The 19,903-nt window shown below is 41.9% G+C and overlaps 2 protein-coding genes across 3 annotated transcripts in view; both read left to right on the top strand.

The window, feature by feature from the left end:
- The first annotated feature begins 287 nt into the window (after window positions 1-287).
- Window positions 288-11,645, top strand: nat15 (N-acetyltransferase 15 (GCN5-related, putative)). 2 transcript variants are annotated; one of them, XM_017706959.2, is made up of 7 exons: window positions 288-554; window positions 2,108-2,223; window positions 2,942-3,071; window positions 5,405-5,501; window positions 5,730-5,964; window positions 8,464-8,616; window positions 8,722-11,645. In XM_017706959.2, the coding sequence occupies exons 2-7, from the start codon at window positions 2,114-2,116 to the stop codon at window positions 8,723-8,725; spliced, it is 729 nt and encodes a 242-aa protein (XP_017562448.1). In that variant the 5' UTR covers window positions 288-554; window positions 2,108-2,113; the 3' UTR covers window positions 8,726-11,645. The 2 variants fall into 2 exon arrangements, with proteins under 2 accessions (XP_017562448.1, XP_017562447.1); XM_017706958.2 differs by having other exon boundaries at window positions 290-554; window positions 8,464-8,634.
- Window positions 11,646-14,438: 2,793 nt separating this feature from the next.
- The window catches only part of carhsp1 (calcium regulated heat stable protein 1), a 32,521-nt gene continuing 27,056 nt past the window's right edge, over window positions 14,439-19,903 (top strand). The window contains exon 1 of the mRNA XM_017706911.2: window positions 14,439-14,631. The gene's annotated coding sequence lies outside the window, so the exon portion shown is untranslated. The remainder of the gene's footprint in view (window positions 14,632-19,903) is intronic.

The following is a 19,903-nucleotide window of genomic DNA, read 5'->3' as shown; positions in this document are numbered from 1 at the left end:
GACGTCCTGTATAAATAAAGTGAAGTGTGGGAACGAGACCCTAATGTGTGGCCATGACTTAATAAGGCGCTGGAACGAGATCACTGCTTACTAAGTCGTGGCCACGCATTAGGATCTCATCCCCATGCTTTACTAAGTCGTGGTCACGACTTAATCATCTCGTTCCCACGCCATAGTAAGTCGTGGCCACGCATCTTTTTTTTATTATACAGGATGTCACCACAGGGGCTCTGTAGAATCGATACCAGCCCTGCTTAAAAGTAATAAAGACCCTGAAAAGGTTAAAAAGTCACTCAAGGCCGTGTCTGGGGGAAGTACACCGTGAGGCTGCCGTAGTTGTTGTCATACAGCAGGTTAGCAGCGGCGCTAAAGAGCGAAGCTAACCGGAGCTAATGCGCCGCGGAGAGCCCGCACAGCCCCCAGCCGAATGTCTCACCTCCGTCCCGGACACAGACTCACTCCTCACCGCCATGATACCGCTGCTCTGAACACCCTCCGCGGAAAGAAAGACAAACACTCGCCCGCGTTTCTGCCTGTTCGAGCGCTGAAATAAGGCATGTTTACCGAGTTACTCGCGACCTAACGGCAGCTTAGCTTAGCGTCAAATCGAAGCCAGCGTCCTGTTCTAATTCCTCCGTTCCACCTTAATTGCTGCAGCAGTTCCATTCCGGCGCCGCTGTGGCCAGAACGTATCTCCCGCTCGATTTAAGGTGGAACGGGGGAATTCCTTGCGAATGGGAAACAAACCAGCTAGTTAGCAGCGCAGCGCGTAGCTAAGCAGACTAGTGGAGTGTTTTTAAGCTTATTGGCAGGGGTAGCAGTTGTTTTGGTGGATGTGTTTCATAAAGAGAGCACGGAATAATAATTATTGTGCATTTATTCGCTTTAAAACCGTCTGTAGTTTGCCAGGTAGATGTTGGTAGCCGTGTAGCTCGCCGGTAGCTTGTTTAGCCAGCTGCGAGCCGAGGAAGCTCGGTTGAAAGGTGTGTTATGAGTAAATTTACTGGAAAAGAAGGAGCGTTGAGTGTTTTAACTAGTTAATTATTTGTTCTAAAACGACAAACACTTGAAATGCCGACGTGTCAGTTTGCATGAAACTCAGATAAGCGAGTTAGCTGTTGTGCTAACGTTGGTAGGTGTGGAGCTCAGTGTCAGTTCAGTAGCTAACTGGCTGCTTAAAGGGGAAATCCACCGTTGTTTTCAGAATTTCTGCCTAAATAAGTCCTTGAGATGTAAACAGAGTCATTCAGGGCGGTTTGATGTGAGGTGGTTTAGTTTGCACAGACACTTACAAACTCACAGTGGTGGTGGTGGTGGTGATAGGAACCAGACGTCCACCTCTAAAAGTTCCCTCACAGAGATGGTTATGAATGCATTGCCTGATGTCTGAGACTCTCTGATAGTTGTGAGGCTTAAAGTGTGTTTTCATTCACTTATTTCAATCCAGTCATGGTGGAGGGGTCCATTAGGATGATGTAAGGCAAAATAGCCCCCAAAGGAAATGGTCAGTATTTTTTCATCATCAACATTGCATATAAAAACTAATAGGCGCATATTGGTTCACTGGTGGTTTTGGGTAGTAAACCAAATGTCTATATATGTGTTGTAGACATGGTGACATGGTGGTTCCCATCACCACATCCTCTTCTTTCGGCTGCTCCCTTTAGGGGTCGCCACAGCGGATCATCTGCCTCCATCGTGCCCTATCCACTGCCTCCTTTACAACCATCTCCATGTCCACCTTCACTACATCCATAAACCTTCTCTGAGGTCTTGGTTCCTATCACCACCACTGTCAAGAAATCTGAGCTGTCAAGTTTCTCCGCAGTAAATCGTTTCACGTCAAGCCATTAGATCAGATCATCGTCATAGGAAAGCTATAGATCAGATCAGGAAAAGCTTTCGTTTAGTTAACTGCACTCTCTAAAGTTTTTGTGAAATTGTGAAATTTCCCCGTTGTGGGACTAATAAAGGTCTCTTAATCTTAATTAATGTCCACATGTTGCATTTGGAGGAATCTAACTTGTACTTCAGTCTGAAATCCAACCCATCTTTGACCGCATGTGAGTTGAGTGTAAGTGTGGGCAAATATGCTTGCCTGTTTCAGGTGTGAATGACCGACGTGGTGCCCCCCACTGCGCTCAGCGAAATCAAGCTCCGTCTCCTGTGCCAAGATGACATAAACAGCGTTAAAGTGCTGTGTGGAGATTGGTTCCCCATTGAGTGAGTATTCAGTCATCATGTCTACACAACGTAACTGATTTAGTGTCTGTTAGATTGAATTTGGTGACATTTTTTACTTCTTTCTTCCAGTATTTCTCATGTGTGATCTGTTCCACTTGCTGTCTGTTTGTGGCTTTTAGATAAGTAGGATTTAAAGGGCAATTCTGCCCCATCCCTGTTTAAAAAATGTATTAAAATAGTTAAATCATTGAGTCATTCAGAGTGGTTTGGTATGAAATGGTTGATTGTAGGGCCTAAGGTTTCTTTACAGTGGTGGTGATAGGAACCAGGGGTCGGCATGACTACAACAGAAGTATAACCATTTTATTTACCATCCAGAACCACCAGTGAACCTACACGAGGCTTCTGAATTTTTGGTAGCTGTTTTGCCTTATAACGCCCTGCATGTACCTGTCTGCCATGTCTCAGACATCAGGCAGTGAATTCATAACCACTTCATGTAGTAACGTTCCGTGAGGGAGTTTTTAGAGGTGGACGTCCGGTTCCTATCACCACCACTGTGAACAATTATGACTCGGTAAGCCTCTCTAGAACAGACGTTTCACACCAAACCAATCTGAACGACTCTGTTTACATCTTAACCCGTTAATCATGCATACGTTTTGAAAACCTGGTAGAATTTCCCTTTGAATATTATTTTACTTGCATAACAGCATTTGTTGCTCTGAGACACACAATCCTCTCTTGCGCCCCTCAGGTATCCCGACTCGTGGTACCATGACATCACGTCGAACAAGAAGTTCTTCTCCCTGGCTGCTACCTTCAAAGGTGGCATCGTGGGGATGATCGTGGCTGAAATAAAGGGCAGAACAAAAGTACACAAAGAGGTTATAAAGCTTTTGTCTCTATTTCAGCACCCCCGCAATGTTATTGGCCCTGGGTGTCCCAACATAATAACATTAAATTCATCCACGTTGGTGCTTGCTTTGCTGTGTAGTGATCACTTGTGCTGCAACAGGACTCCACCCCACCAGCTAGGGGTCCTTTAGTACTTAGGCTATGTTCACGTTACCAGGTTGAAGTGGCACAAATCAGATTTTTCGCCCTGTGAGGCAGAAATCTGAAGTGAGCGCTTTTATATGTGGTCGTAGATCGGATGCGTATCCGAATCGTGGCCATGTGACCTTAATGTGACACTCAGATCGGAATTCATGCGCTTTTATTCCACTGCGCGTGCGGCATCATTCAGCGTTACCATGGCAACAGCGCCGAACAGACGTTAAAGCCTGTAAACGGTAGAAAAGCAGCTGATCTCACCTTTTTCTCCTCCGCCTGGCTCTAATAACGAAGCTGAGACCTGATCAGAGTTAATGATCTTCTCAGCGAAGCTCGTTCTGCTCGTTAGTTTGTGCCGATGACGCAGTGATTCAGTCACGTGACGTCACTGAGTAGGAGGAGCTCATGAGGGTCATTTCAGGACACCGGTTCATCACATTAATGACAGATTTAAATCACCTAAACGAGTGTGAACCGTCGTGTCAGAGATTGCATTGAGCAAAAAATCAGATTTAAGCAGCGAGGCTTGTAAGTTTCATCCTGCACTCAGATATCAAATATCCAGCCAGTCTGCAGAGTTGCAACCGTTTCATAAACCGCTTTTGTGTTTTTGTTTGAGGATTTTGCATTAGTGATGAGCGCATATTTCATATTCCATGTGGTTTTTACAGCGCATCTTATGCAAGTGCAAGACATAAAAGTGTTTTAAATGGAGCACTGTGGCCTGTCGGGAGCCTTTTTATAGAGTAAGATTAATTAGACTGCAAACTCCATGTGCCCTTGACTGCAGCAAGGGATTTACCTTCCGTCACAGACGATTCAAGCTCTAAGCGATAGTTTAGCTTTTTGTGCTGACGTTATGCTCAGCCGTTCTTACAGTGGTTATGCACAGGAAAATTTATGACAGTATATTGTGTCCTAAAAACAGAAGGCAGTGAATAGTAAATTCTGTTTGCTCTGTATTAAAATTTGGAACAAATTTGTGCAAAAAAGACTAGATTTAACACTTTACCTTCTGAACTTGGAGCATGTTTACAACTGTGTTATATCACCTTTCCTTTTAACAACACTTAATAATCGTTTGGGGATCAAAGACTAAAGCAGGTAAAAGTGGCCCAAATCCGATCTTTTTCTTCATATGGGACACAGGTGTGTGTCTGTGTGTCAGTGTGAACAGAAAAAAACACGGAATCTGCAAATTTTAATTCTGATTTGAGCTGCTTTCATTTGTGGAACTGAAATCTGATCCGTATCCGATGTGCAGCAGTGCGATTCAGTCTGAACAGCCAGAACGGAATTCATGACTTTTACGTCAGTCCGACTCCACATTCATCATAATTTTGTGCTGCTGAGACTCATAAATATTTGGGGTGGTGTTTCTGTATAAAAAAACAAACAGAAGAGACTCATCCAGACCTTCCGTGTTTGAAGAGACTCCTAAAGAAATGTCTGAACGAGGCTGCGGCGTCAAAGAACAGATACAAGCCTGAAAGCCAAGTTTAAAGAATCTGACGACACGAACCGAAGAAGTGACCGCGCCCTTTTAACAGGGAGCTCGAACACATTCTGGGTGATGAGTCCAGCTTTCAGTCATGAGGGCTCCTGTGATGCTGGTGAAGATGAAGCTGATCCTCTGGGAGCGACTGGTGTTCGTTGGCGGTCGTGATTGTTTACCTCTGGAGGAGCCGCGTGACGCAGCGCGACGTTCTGGTCTGGTTCAGACTGATGTCACATACAGATCACATTTAAAAGATGCTGTGAACAGCCAAACAAAAAAATCCGATTAGGACCACTTTTACCTGCTGTGTGAACGTAACCAATGAAGACTAATTGATCCAGTTTTAAAAGCAGAAGTTTATGCCTTTCTTCTGTTACACGAGTCTTTAGCCGGGCAGCCATATGGGGCCTTTGTTGTTGTATTTTACGCTTCATAATGTGCCACATGTTTTCAATGGGAGCCCGGCAGTTCAGTCTAGCACCTGCAGTCTCTGATTACACAGCCATGCTGCTGTACCACTTATAAAACGTGGCTTTTGTTCTTTGGCCAAAAACAACGTCCCCTATTTCTGCAAACACTCTAAAAGGTTAACTCATTAGACTGTAGTACATATTTCCACTATTGCTGACTGTGACTCCTGCACTAATTTGTGATATTTGCTTTTAGGATGGGGACATTCTGGCCTCCAGCTTTCCCGTTGACACTCAGGTTGCCTACATCTTGAGCTTAGGAGTGGTAAAGGAGTTTCGAAAACATGGAATAGGTAAGACCTGAATAATTGGGGACCACTTGTGACATTGCTGTGGCATTATAACCATTGAGTTGAGCTCTGTATATTAGATAGCACCCAAAATTAGTGTACCCCACCTAGTGTGCCCAGCGTACTCAACAGTGAAGGTTTTTAGAGGCCGTTTAGTCTGATCTCATATGCGTAATGCTATCATTACCACGTTTAGATGAAGCATTTCTTTAATCTCTGTCTGTTCTGCAGGGTCTCTTTTGCTGGACAGTCTAAAGGACCACATTTCTACCACAGCCCAGGACCACTGCAAGGCCATCTATCTCCATGTTCTCACCACCAATCTTACCGCCATTCACTTCTATGAGAACAGAGACTTTAAGCAGCATCACTATTTGCCCTATTATTACTCAATCCGAGGAGTGCTCAAGGATGGTTTCACATATGTCCTTTATATCAACGGCGGGCATCCACCCTGGACGATCTTATATCCTTTTCTTGCGCGGCTGTGCATGCATCACTTACACTGCGATTTAAGGAACAGTTTAAACCGATCAGGCATAACATTATGACCTACGATGCTATAGGTGCACTTTGTTAGCCCCCTTTTACCCTGTTCTTCTGTGGTCAGGACCCCCATGGACGCTCACAGAGCAGGTGTGTTGCACTAGTCTGAGTGCTGCTGGAGTTTTTAAACACCTCAGTGTCGCTGCTGGACTGAGAATAGTCCACCAACCAAAAATATCCAGCCAGCAGCGTCCTGTGACCACTGATGAAGGACTAGAGGATGACCAACACAAACTGTGCAGCAGCAGATGAGCTGTCGTCTCTGACTTTACATCTTTACATACATCGATATATAATAGAGTGGACAGTGAGTGGACTCTGCACTGCTGTGTCTGATCCACTCATACAAGCACAACACACACTAACACACTGCCACCACGTCAGTGTTACTGCAGTGCTGAGAATGATCCACCACCCAAATAGTACCTGCTCTGTGAGGGTCCATGGGGGTCCTGACCACTGAAGAACAGGGTAACAGAGTATCAGAGAAACAGATGGACTACAGTCTGTAACTGTAGAACTACAGAGTGCAGCTATACAGTAAGTGGAGCTGATAAAGGGGACAGTGAGCGTAGAAACAAGGAGGTGGTCAGAATGTTCTGCCTGATTGGTGTAGGTTTGTGTGAGTTTGCTCAACAAAGTTTGCATGGCTGTTTGCTCACTTAAAAACAAAAGCACTGCGTAATGCTTTAAAAAACTTCAAGATCAAAAAATGTTACATCTTTTTTATTTTACACACTTCAGTGCATTGTCCAACGGAAAATGTGTTGCCATGCAAAAACTTTCCAACTGCAGTCTGCTATCAAAAATAAACTAGAATGTTCAGTGTGTGAGTTGTTCTGGAGCAGAGGAACACTCGAACCCGGCGTTGGGTTGGTGTTGGTTTTAGTGCGCGCTCCAGTATTTCCATTTTTGAGTGGCTAACACAGACATCATATAATCTGAAACATAGTCACTCCTCCTATAAATATATATATTCTTTATGCTACTTTGCATGAAAATACTTGGTTATCAGCGATGTTTTTTCACTACCCTATAGTATTTCAATTAAGCTTATTTAAAAATTGTCAGTAAAAAATAAATCATGATAATTTATGCAATTTATACAAAAAGGAAAACTAGCAATAATAATAATTATGGTAATTTTTAAATGAATAAAGTGAATAAATTAGCTTTTTTAAAATCAAGTATTGTAATACTTGAGATAATATTCAGTAGAATATTTGAAATATAGAATATTTGGTAGTTGCAGCACTTGTTATCTATTGTTTTATTTTTAAAAAAACTGCTCTATATTGTGCTATAATGTTCATATAATCTACAGTCACTCTGACAGACTGTAATACACTACAGGAAGCGTAGGGGGCGATACGGCTTCTACTGTTTCATTTAAAAAGCTCTATAATGTTCATATGATCCACACAGTCGCTCTGACAGACTGTAATACACTACAGGAAGCGTAGGGGGCGATACGGCTTCTACTGTTTCATTTAAAAAGCTCTATAATGTTCATATGATCCACACAGTCGCTCTGACAGACTGTAATACACTACAGGAAACGTAGGGGGCGATACGGCTTCTACTGTTTCATTTAAAAAGCTCTATAATGTTCATATGATCCACACAGTCGCTCTGACAGACTGTAATACACTACAGGAAGCGTAGGGGGCGATACGGCTTCTACTGTTTCATTTAAAAAGCTCTATAATGTTCATATGATCCACACAGTCGCTCTGACAGACTGTAATACACTACAGGAAGCGTAGGGGGCGATACGGCTTCTACTGTTTCATTTAAAAAGCTCTATCATGTTCATATGATCCACACAGTCGCTCTGACAGACTGTAATACACTACAGGAAGCGTAGGGGGCGATACGGCTTCTACTGTTTCATTTAAAAAGCTCTATAATGTTCATATGATCCACACAGTCGCTCTGACAGACTGTAATACACTACAGGAAGCGTAGGGGGCGATACGGCTTCTACTGTTTCATTTAAAAAGCTCTATAATGTTTATATGATCCACACAGTCGCTCTGACAGACTGTAATACACTACAGGAAGCGTAGGGGGCGATACGGCTTCTACTGTTTCATTTAAAAAGCTCTATAATGTTCATATGATCCACACAGTCACTCTGACAGACTGTAATACACTACAGGAAGCGTAGGGGGCGATACGGCTTCTACTGTTTCATTGAAAAAGCTCTATAATGTTTATATGATCCACACAGTCACTCTGACAGACTGTAATATGATTGTGATATTTTGGATACAGTGAATTTATCAGAGCAGTGCAGTTTTTTCCATTTCATCTGGTCAGCAGTCGGTCCAGCAGGTCACGGTGCTTATGAAATGTAAACAAACCCAACTGCTGTGATTCTATAAAGGCCTCATGTTGTCCTTAACTTTCTCTCCACTGATTATATTCATCATATAGGGTCCGCCCTAGCCAGCCTAAGCCCATGCTCCATTCCACAGAGGATCTACCGCCAAGCACAGAGTCTTCTGCGAAGCTTCCTGCCTTGGTCAGGCATCTCGTCCAAGAGCGGCATCGAGTACAGCAGAACCATGTGAGAGCTGCCCCGCAGGTGGGCCTTTATCGTCTGTACAACAAAGGCATTTTACACATACCCTCTATAAAATGTTAACATTGTCCTCTTGCTTTTTGTTTTCAGGTGAAGGAGAGCGGTTTTCAGTCTTACCAGCCCCAGCGGTGGTGATTTTACACGAAAGCTCCTGCAGCTCCTCCAAGCCGTGTATTATATCTGTACATAATATATACCCTGATTAATATATGCATTGTCTTTAGTAGACCACCCTCTTAATATGAACCTTCCAGTCCACTTCATGCCTGTAATTCCGCTGCTATGTAGAAGCGTTCTATGGTTCGCCCATATTTTTAATATAAATAGATTTTTATGTGTGCCTATTCTTCATAAGGGGACTAAGGGGGAGGTAGCCGTACTTCCAGGTGCGTTCCTTTAGCTTGGACTCACTTGAGTGCATGTGTCCGACAGTGTTTTGTCCATTTGTCACCACTTCGACACAAAGGCTCCATTTTTTTTGTTTTAATTTTTCATTTATACAGAGTTTTTAAGTAGTTTTAAGAGGATATGTGCAAGCACAGAGAATGTAGTGGTGTAGAGGGAACGGTGTTCGTAGTGAAGGAAAGTGCCCACCTCGCCGAAATGGTAGTATGTCTGCAGTCAGTCATATCCACAGATGCCATGCAGTGTACTTTGTTTTTATATGGAAAAGGATGAATGTAATTGATAGGCTAGATGTGGTGTAATGCAGAAACGTAGGGTGTTGGGTCAGAGATTTCCCCAGAAATAAACTTGCTGTAAGAAGATGCTCCTGCATTGCATGTGAGGGATGAGAGCGCGGTTACTTGGAGAGACCCCTGGTGACGTGTTTGAGAGGACAGGGATGTGCTGGCTGTGCCTGAGTGGGTTTAAACGTGTCGGGACTTTCAGAGAGAGTTTTTTTTTTTTTAATAAAATTGCCCCTCATTCCCAAAGTCGTGATCATGGAAGCCCAATCCCAGCAGATAGAAGAGAACAATGTTTTTAAAAATGTTTAACCTCCTCTTCTTGGTTTCTGGCAGTCGTATATTGAGTGGGCACCTAATTATTAATATTGTAATATTTATTTAATATGTCAAAATATCTCAAATTATTTCTCTATATTCTAAAATATCATAAAAAAATATTGGCTTGTGGTCTAGTACTAATGGCTTATTGTCACAATAAAATAATTTTTGTTAAAAGAACAAGTTATTAAATTTCAAGGAAACAATTATTTTAGGATAAATCATTTTTATGAGAAACTGTTCACTGACAGTAAATATCCTTAGAAATCAATATTTTGAGAAACATGTTTATGACATAGTAAGTCAATATTTTAAGAAAATGTCAATTTGTTTTAAATTAATTGTTGATTAATTACTTATTTTCCTGTAATATTGATTTTACCATGTCAAAATATTTAGCGCTCTCAAAATATTGGCTTGTGGTCTCGTGGTGATGGCTTTCGAGATTTTGAGATGTCATCATAAAAATGTTGTTAAAAGAAGAAGTTATTAAATTCTCAAGAAATTAATTCCTTTGGGGTGAATCATTTTTATGATGTGCTGAGTCGTCGTTTTGTCGTAGTGAATTTGTTTGACCAAATTTGATATTTTGAAAAAAACCATTTTACAACAGAAGTCAAAAGTTTGAGAACAAGTCAATATTATTGAGAAAATATGATTATATGAAAATATGAAATAGTTTCGACATAATGAGTCAATACGTCGTTATTTTCAGATACTAAATCAAAAATTTTGACATACGCAGAAACAGAGAAGTAGGAGAAAAAAAAAATCAGAGTATCATCTAGATGGTGGGATGGGCTGCCATACAGGGACCCTCAGGACGATGAGTCGTCCCCCCAACCCCACCCCACCCCCCTGCCTACCCACCCCCAGCACAGAGCAGGTCTACTTTGATATATATGATATATATTTGATATATATATCAGATAAGCTACCTGAGGAATGGGTTTATAACACTTATTACTTCTAATGCTTTCTAATATGTCTGTTAAATTAAGGCGTAACCACTGTATGTACTGTATATCACTACTGACGCTCGATTTCAGATCTGAAGCCCCCCGTTCTGAAAAGGGAAGAATGCCACTGACGTTCTGAGCCGATGGGAAGGCCCCTCTGAACAGCACACAGGCTTTTAAAGAACCACCACCTCATGTGTTTAGATGTGCGCTACTCTGTATAGACACATGCACTGCAGCTCCTTGAATGCTTTCATTTCTTTGTCGTGTTCAGTCGAGTGCATCCGTCGATGTTTATCCCAGGAGTTCTCCCATTCCTGAGCGAGGCGGCGGCTAAAACAAGCAATCGGAAAAGAAAGAATAGAATGCTGTTTATCCATGTGCTTTTCAATCTTCCGACGATTGTAGACTCTTCGTCCTGGTTTCTCACACTTGGACTGAACCTGGTCTTGGATTAAATTCTAATTGCAATGTTAATGCATAGTTGCGTTAAGTTCATCAGGGTGGGACCAGGCCTGCGAAACCGGTCCTGTCTGTTTAGAAATACAATCCGATGATGACTTGTGCAGTGGCGCCCCCAGCTGGCCTTTGAGATTGCTTGGAAAAGGGTCAATTCTGACAAGTTTTCAGTTTCTTTATCCTGTCCTGCTTTTCAGCCCACACAGATCTCGGTCGGGTAGATTTCCCTCACTGTATTTACAGCAGCACGACTCCGTCCGTTTGTTTACGTCCCTCGCTTCATCCGTCCAAGCAGCCTCACCCAGATATTACTCGTATTATTTTGAGATGACTTCGAGGCGAGAAAGAAAAGAGGAAATAAAGCTATCGAAATTCAGAAATTCACTCGGATTATTATTTTCCACCCTGCATGTTTGTCATTCAGCTTTGATGAACATACTGACTTTTACACGCTGAACAGTGAGGTGTTTGGCCACCTGTGGACCTAAATATGAGGTGTATGTTGATATTACTACTGATATAACAGTTTTAATGTCTTACGTTTTTAAACGTCTTCATGGTTTTCTGTAATAAATCTGTTTCTATTTAACACTGGGTCCCAAACGGAGCCTCTGTCCCTCACTGGAGAGAACGTCTTGGGTTCCTTATACTGGAGAACATACATTCCTGTCCTCACCCCACACCTGAGGAACCCCACATCAGTAATGAGTATAGATTACAAATATTCTACCACTGACTAAAACCAGAGTAACAGTACAAAAGAGACTTTTTGACTCCCAAGTGACCTTGTTTGTGAAATATTTGACCATATTAAATCATGAAAATATTAATATCGTAATTTCTGCATAGCAGTGTTGCAAATGAAAGGGAACCATGGCAATTAGATGCAGAATGTAAATGTAAAAAGTACTGTAGATGTTACTTTAGTGGGTTATCGGTAATGAAAATCGGTTATATAGAGAACCATGAGTACTCACCGAACCTTTCTCATGATTATTGGGTTCTTTGCATGGCGAAATGGTTCTTTATGTGGAGAATGTGTTGTATACGGTTCTAGACAGCACCAAAAAGGGTTTCTTCCATTGTAACAAGGTTGATATCATAGCAATAGAAGATCTCTTCGGTGCTATATAGAACCTTTTTTCAAAAAGCTTCTATATAGAACCATCTACGGTGCATTCTCCATCCATCTGAAGAACCTTTTCAGGATACCGAGAACCCTCAAAATGAAAAGGATTCTTTGAATGTTCATGATTCTATGTAGAACCATTTTCTTTACCGAAGAGCCCTTAAAGAACCAACTTTGCTAAGAGTGCAGTCCATATGTGGAAAGTAAATAGCAGAAAAAAAACCCATTTTGAATTCATTGTTTTTGTGGTGTCACAACAGTTAATTTACATATATAAATATTAAAGGCACAGTTATAAAAATGGCCTATTTCATTCTAATGTATAAAGAAAGGTTGGAAAATGGTTGTGTAGAAGTTAATAACGGCCAATTTTGGTGTTTTTGGACTTAAAGAAAAATGTAACTATCACTGGATCTCTTGTAAAAAAAGGTCCATTCTGGTTTAAAGACCTTCTGATGATGCATCTTGAAGGTGGGAGGAACTTGTAACACTACACACACACACACTGGTCAGGCACTTACTGTATAGCTGCACTCTGTAGTTCTACAGTTACAGACTGTAGTCCATCTGTTTCTCTGATACTCTGTTACCCTATTCTTCAGTGGTCAGGACCCCCATGGACCCTCACAGAGCAGGTACTGTTTGGGTGGTGAATCATTCTCAGCACTGATGTGGTGGTGGTGGTGGTGTGTTAGTGTGTTGTGCTGGTGCGAGTGGATCAGACACAGCAGTGCTGCTGGAGTTAAACACTGCGTCCACTCACTGTCCACTCTATTAGACACTCCTACCCTGTCGGTCCACCTTGTAGATGTAAAGTCAGAGACGACAGCTCATCTGCTGCTGCACAGTTTGTGTTGGTCATCCTCTAGTCTTTCATCAGTGGTCACAGGACGCCGCCCACAGGACGCTGCCCACAGGACGCTGTTGGCTGGATATTTTTGGTTGGTGGACTATTCTCAGTCCAGCAGTGACACTGAGGTGTTTAATAACTCCAGCAGCACTGCTGTGTCTGATCCACTCAGACTGGCACGTCAGTGTTACTGCAGTGCTGAGAATGACCCACCACCCAAATTTCAAAATGTCTGTGAATTCATTGGTTGGTATATGCACAAAGTCATTCAGAATGGTTTGATTTAAAATGGTTCATTTGCAGAGAAACTTGCAGACTCAGATCTTTTTACAGTGGTGGTGATAGGAACCAGGGGTCCCCATGACTACAACGCAAATATTGCCATTTTATTTACTGTCCATAACCACCAGTGAACCTATAAGTGTTTATATTGTGGCCTCCAAGCTCTGCCTTCTTCACCGTATGCCTTGAAGTTCTTCGAGGTGCTGTTCCACTCCTTGAACTATCCCACTTCTGACACCATTGTAGTGCCATGTAAACATGAGAGAGTCCATGATTCTGTAATGAGGAGTGTTCTGTATTGACCCCAGCAGAAAAGATACACGGAAAGCAGGCTGATTAGTAGGGAAGGTACCTCTCTATGGTAGATCCTTAACCTACGATTAAACCTAGACTCTGACATAACAACATGCATGCACCACATCCCCAACGAAAAAAAAAGCTAGTTTTACATACCACACCTCTAGAGCCCCTTCTGCAAACTGGAATAAGTGGCATCTGCCATATTAACATAATGGTGATGGTGGTAAATTAGTGGTAAATTCTGAAACAAAACGTTTTACTGGGGACTGCATTTAATCCCCTATATGAAAACATGGTTCTACAAGGGTTCTCTAATTTAAAAAAAGTTCCATGTAAAACCATGAACACCCAAAGCACCCTTTGCGTGATTAAAGGGGTCTTTAAAGCGTCGTTAAAGCGTTTTCCAGATTGATGGAGTGTGTTTTATATGGTTCTATACAGAACCTTTTTGAAAAGGGTTCTACATAGAAGGGTTCTATATATCATTCTATATAGAATGGCTTTCCTGTAGAACACCTTTAGATCCCATTAGAAAACCAATAAGAATACGCCATTAGGATCCTTTACGCTGTGATATCAACACATTAAAAATCTATCAGGAACCAACAGAACCAGTTAATGGTTTCTGCGCTTTCTACAACTGAGAATTTAACACCAAACCACTCTCAATGACTTTGTTTACGTCTTAACAGTTGACTTACGGAGAAATTTTGATAAGTGGATGGAGTTCCCCTTCGAACGACACGGCCAACCGTTACGCCAATATTCGAATATTTAAGGTAACGGTCGTTTCGTGACGTCACCGCGAGCGAGGCTCCGAGCTGAGAGGACCGGCTGAAGCAGCTCTGTGTGTGTGTGTGTGTGTGTGTGTTTGGGGGGGCTTTCTGTCGGAGAGGGTCGCTAGAGCTGCTTTAACTTCTTCACAAAGACTTTATTTTTAAAAAAAGGTTCATTAAAACGTATTTCTGACACGTTAGGAGTTCAACTCATCACTCCGAGCAAAGTCAGGCCGAGGTAAGTGATGCTTCACGGCTCTGAAAGCTTGTAAATGAATGTGGTGAAGTTCATACGGCGTCTTGTTCGAATTTTCCCGTTCCACCTTAAAATGTGCAGCAGTTACATTCAGGCGCCTGAGGCAACAGAACGTAATTGCGGCACCATTTAAGGTGGAACGGAAAAAAATCGAGCAAGAAACTCACTTCAGATTTGTATGAAATAAACTTCTCGTTCGAATTTTTCCGCTCCACCTTAAAAGCTGCAGCGCTTACATTCAGGCGCCCGAGGCAACAGAACGTACCTGCTGCACCATTTAAGGTGGAACGGAAAAAATTCGAACAAGAAGTTTATTTCGTGACAAACGGAGGGAAACTCAAACGGTGGTTGACTTTTATTGGCCCAAAGAACCAGGTGAACGTATGTTTTTCAGTTTCACGGTGTATTTTATGTCAGAGTAACGTTATAAGAAGTGGACGACGAGGAAAAAAAAGAGAGAAAGCGGGTTTTTGCTTGTTTACTGCGTTTGTTGTGCTGGACTGATTTACCTCAGAGCAGGTAACGTTAACCAGCTAACGCTGATAATACCGCACAGCTGCCTTCACAGTGACCTCCTCGGGTCCCTCTTTGGACGGTGAGGTGGGTTTTTCTTTCAAACAAACCCTTAAAATGGTCAGCAGTGCAGTTTGGACCGCAGGTTTTTAAGTAAATTAAACCATTTCTGGCATAAAATAACGCCTCGGTTTCGGTTTTAGCAGAGGGGCGTGGCCAGAGCGCCCGGCTTGATGCACGGAGCACAAACCTGTTTTCTATGAAAGCCCATTTTCGCCACTGGACACGAACATACCCATTTATCAAGTCATAATAAGTAGGGATTCTCGTAATTATGACTTAGTATCTCATAATGATGACTTGGTAACTCGTTATTATGACTTGCTTTCGCATAATGATGAGATGCAGTCTCAGAGCATGTCATGATTTAGTAGATACTTTATGACTTCCTATGTCATTATTGGCTTAGTATCATAATAATGACTTAGTATCTCATAATTATGACTTAATGACTTGGTATGCCATCATGACTTTGTGTTTCATTCTGACTTAGCGTCTCATAATCGCCTTACTTTTCAAAATTATGACTTAGTTTCTCCTAATTATGACCCAGACCTAATATCTCATAATAATGACTGAGTATCTTATAATTTACTTACATTCTCATAATTGTCTTAGTATCTCATAGTGACTTGCTGCATCATAAATGTGAGATACTATAACTTTTGGTGACTGTATCTTGTAATTATGGCTTAGTATCTCATAATTGTGACTTAGTATCTTGTAGTTATGGCTTAGTGTCATCGTGACTTACTTTCTCATAATTATGACTTAGTATGTCATTATTATGACTTTGTATCTCATTGTGACTTAGTGTCTCATAATTGGATTACTTTTTCATAATTATGACCTAGACTTAATATCTCATAGTAATGACTTGGTATCTTATGGCTTAATGTCTCATGATCATGACATATAATTATGATTTAAAGACTTAGTGTCTACTAATTATGACTTAGAATCTTATAATTGACTTACTTTCTCATAATTGTGACTTAGTATCTCATAATTGTGACTTAGTATCTCATAATTGTGACTTAGTATCTCATAGTGACCTACTAAGGCATAAATGAGATACTATCTCATAATAGTGACTTTGTATCTCATAATAGTGACTTAGAATCTTATAATTGACTTACTTTCTCATAATTGTGACTTAATATCTCATAATTGTCTTAGTATCTCATAGTGACTTACTAAGGCATAAATATGAGATACTATCTCATAATTGTGACTTAGTATCTCATAATAATGACCCATAATAAGGCCTGACCAGTACACTTGACTACAGAAACAGTGCCAGTAAGCGTCCACAATGCCACATATTCAATGCCAAGTAGTTTAAAGCCTGGTATTTTGCTTCCATATGCAGAACATATATATGTTGCTAATATTTGATCATATTTCTGTAAGAACATTTATTCTTAGAGCAGATTTTTCCACAATATGTTTAATAAAACACTCCTGTAGATGTGCATCATGCTTAGTGTTAAGTGTTAGTCGTCTGAGAGGCGGAAAGCTGAGCTGAGCTGTTAATAGAGCTTCACTCAGAGCCACCAGCCTGCTCTCATTATTGATTTCTGAATGGAGATCCTTTAATGGTGTGTCTGGTTTTTTACTATGAGGCAGCTTCTGAGAAGAACACTGCTCAGGAAAAGGGAGCAAGGGCTTGAGATCAGCTACAAGTGGTCCAAGATATTTTCATTTAGTCTTAGGGTAATTAAGGCCCAGTCCCATTTCTCATTTTTACCCCCACCCCTTGTTTTCGAGTGTTGCCTCTTGGACCTGAGCTACAGGGCAGTGGTTGAGATCTTTCCTCTGAAATGAGACCCTCAAATAAACAGAGCATCACTTCATTAACAGCTACTAGCGCCGCTCTGTAGGCGACCCTGCCCGTCTGCAGGGACAGCAGAGGAGGGGAAAGTTCAGCTCCTCACTGCTGGGCTTTAGTTACATTTAGGGATCAGACACCTTCAAAGAGGGGGGCAGTTATTTATTATCACCCCCCCCTAATTCTTCAGTGATGTGAAGCTGAAGTCAGAGATTCTCCAGATTCTTGTTCAGATTTTCCCGTTCCACCTTAAATGGAGCAGCAGTTACATTCTGGCGCTTCTGGTGTCAGAACAGCTGGACTATTTAAGGTGGAATGGCAAAGTTAGCTCGCCTGCTACTGAGACATCAGCGTGCTGTTAGTGAGTTTTTATGCTTGTGATGAAGAAAAATGTCCATAATAAACTGAAACGACACTAAACTAAGAAAATCTAATGATTATTGTGATTTTATTTTGGCAGAGAAAATTCTCACATTTGTGGGTTTCTCTGGTCTCTTGTTCTCCGTCTCGCCGGTTTTTCTTTATTTCTCATCTCTCTCTGTTTGGAGTCTCTGAAAAACCTCCGTTTGGAGGGTCGTGTAGCCCCAACACTTCGCCCCACCCCTCTGTCTCAACAAGAATCGGGACGCCCACCCCTAGACATGAACTCGTGAAACAGAGGGCTGAGGGCTCAGTGGTGGGGGCGAGGGCTGAAGTGGGACTGGGCCTAAGTCTTAAAAGATTAGTGCTTTCTTCTGCTTTTGTTAGGCTGTGGTTTTTAGCGAGCGCGTGAACATGCGGTGGGTTCTGATTGAGTTTTTTAGTCCCAGCCGTGTCAAATCCAGATAATGTTTCCCAGATGTTCTGCAACACGTATGAACTGGTGGGAAAGGCTTTGGCTTGTTTCCCTGTCTTCTCTGAAGGCTTGGAGTGTGCGACCAGCTGAGCCCGGGCAGTGAAATTTAGGGTGAATTCTTTGGCCTGCGCTCTGCTGAGGGGTCGCGTTACACCCACATTGTTTACATACGAGACGCTGCCTCTTCTTTGCTTTTTTTCTGGTTCCTGACTGACACGGAACCTATAGCCCACATGCTTTCCAAGCCAAGCGGACACGTTCTAATGTTTATGCTCGGAACATGGACGCGATACAGAATTGCGGTTATGTTGCTGCATGTTGTATTAAAATCACGCTGAATGTTCGGTGACGTGTGACGTGGTTAGAGATGAGATTAAGTGCATTTTTGTGCCCGAATACCTTCTTTTAGTATTAATAGCTTAATGAATGCGTGGCTCATCACACTGTTCCACTGCACCGTCTTTATGTCAGTATATTTTACAGCATCAGAATAAAGTTCATTTAGGCATTTTTGTCTTCTCAAGACTTCTCTCTCTCTCTCTCTCTCTCTCTCTCTCTCTCTCTCTCTCTCTCTCTCTCTCTCTCTCTCTCTCTCTCTCTCTCTCTCTCTGTCTTTCTTTCTTTTTCTCTCTCTCTCTCTCTCTCTCTCTCTCTCTCTCTCTCTCTCTGTCTCTCTGTCTTTCTATCTTTCTCTCTTTCTTTCTTTCTTTCTCTCTCTCTCTCTCTCTCTCTCTCTCTCTCTCTCTCTCTCTCTCTCTCTCTCTCTCTCTCTCTCTCTCTCTCTCTCTCTCTCTCTCTCTTTGTTCCTTCTCTTTTTCCTTCTCTCTCTTTTTCTCTCTCTCTTTTTCTCTTTCTCTCTCTCTCTGTTTCTCTCCTTCATTGTCTTTGGGGAGTGGGCAGCTAATTGCCCCATAAATAAGACCCCGCGTGTCCTTCATGGTGCAGTGCGGAGGTCAGCAGCTCTTTCACAGATACTGAAGAGATGGTCATTCACTCGTGGTTTGGCTGGGTCAGTTTAAGTCAGCTGGTGGGACCCCAGAAAACCATGAACATGTGCTTTTATAATAATAATATTTATTTGTTTAAATGAAAATAAACATATTTATGCAAAAAAGCCAATTATTCGCTTTTAATAAAAAAAAAAAAAATGTAATCATCAGTTTGAATGTCTTATTTACCATCAGGCTCGCAGCTCTGATTGGTCAGGATGCTCACAGCACACAGTAAGCAACACACGATTGGTTACAGGGCTCATTTGCATATTGCAGCCTTCTGCGATGTCGGTATTGTGATATAAGTTACATGATATGCCCTTTTGTGCATGACGTAAGATTCGGAGCCGTGTTTGAGGTGTGAATAACTACATTTTGTAGCTTTTGTTTTAAATCTGCCGTCTCTCGCTCCTTTTTCCTCTTCTAAATCAATTAGTTAATGATTTTTTGTTTTTAAATCAGCAACATCAGCTTCAAATCCAACGTTTTGGCTCTGTGGTGCAGGATTCTGTTACAGGTGACCAAATCCTAAGGTCAGGGTCAGTTACGTAACTCCGTAGTTGTAATATCTGGAGTCATGTGTCCCAGAAATAATTTGGGCAAACAGTTTGAAACCGCGGTCGCGTAACACCATGTGCGCTTTCAGTGTCCTGATCTCCCTTCACTCCTGCCAGACGAGCCACGGTACAGTCTGTTAGGTAAAGGGTCATCCGCGCTGTGTTGGGCAGTGACACGTCTGAGACTTGGTAAACAACTGGTGGTTGTTAAAAGGGATGGTCCACCCATTAAAAAAAATCTGCATAATATAGTCGCTAAGATGAAAACAGTCACTTAGTGGTTTGGTGTGAAAATGCTCTGTTCTAGAGTCAGAACGGTTCACTGTGGTGGTGATGGGAACCAGACGTCTGAAGAGTTTAGTGCATGTAAAATTCACCTCACTGGAATCAATTACATGAAAACGTTAATGTATATGCTGCCTGATGCCTGAGACGTTGTTTTATGATGATTTTATGATAAAGTTTT

The sequence above is a fragment of the Pygocentrus nattereri genome, chromosome 14, assembly GCF_015220715.1.
Source record: "Pygocentrus nattereri isolate fPygNat1 chromosome 14, fPygNat1.pri, whole genome shotgun sequence".
Classification (NCBI taxonomy): Eukaryota; Metazoa; Chordata; class Actinopteri; order Characiformes; family Serrasalmidae; genus Pygocentrus; species Pygocentrus nattereri.
Note: the sequence above shows the minus strand (reverse complement) of the source record. Positions and strands in the feature narration are given on the sequence as shown.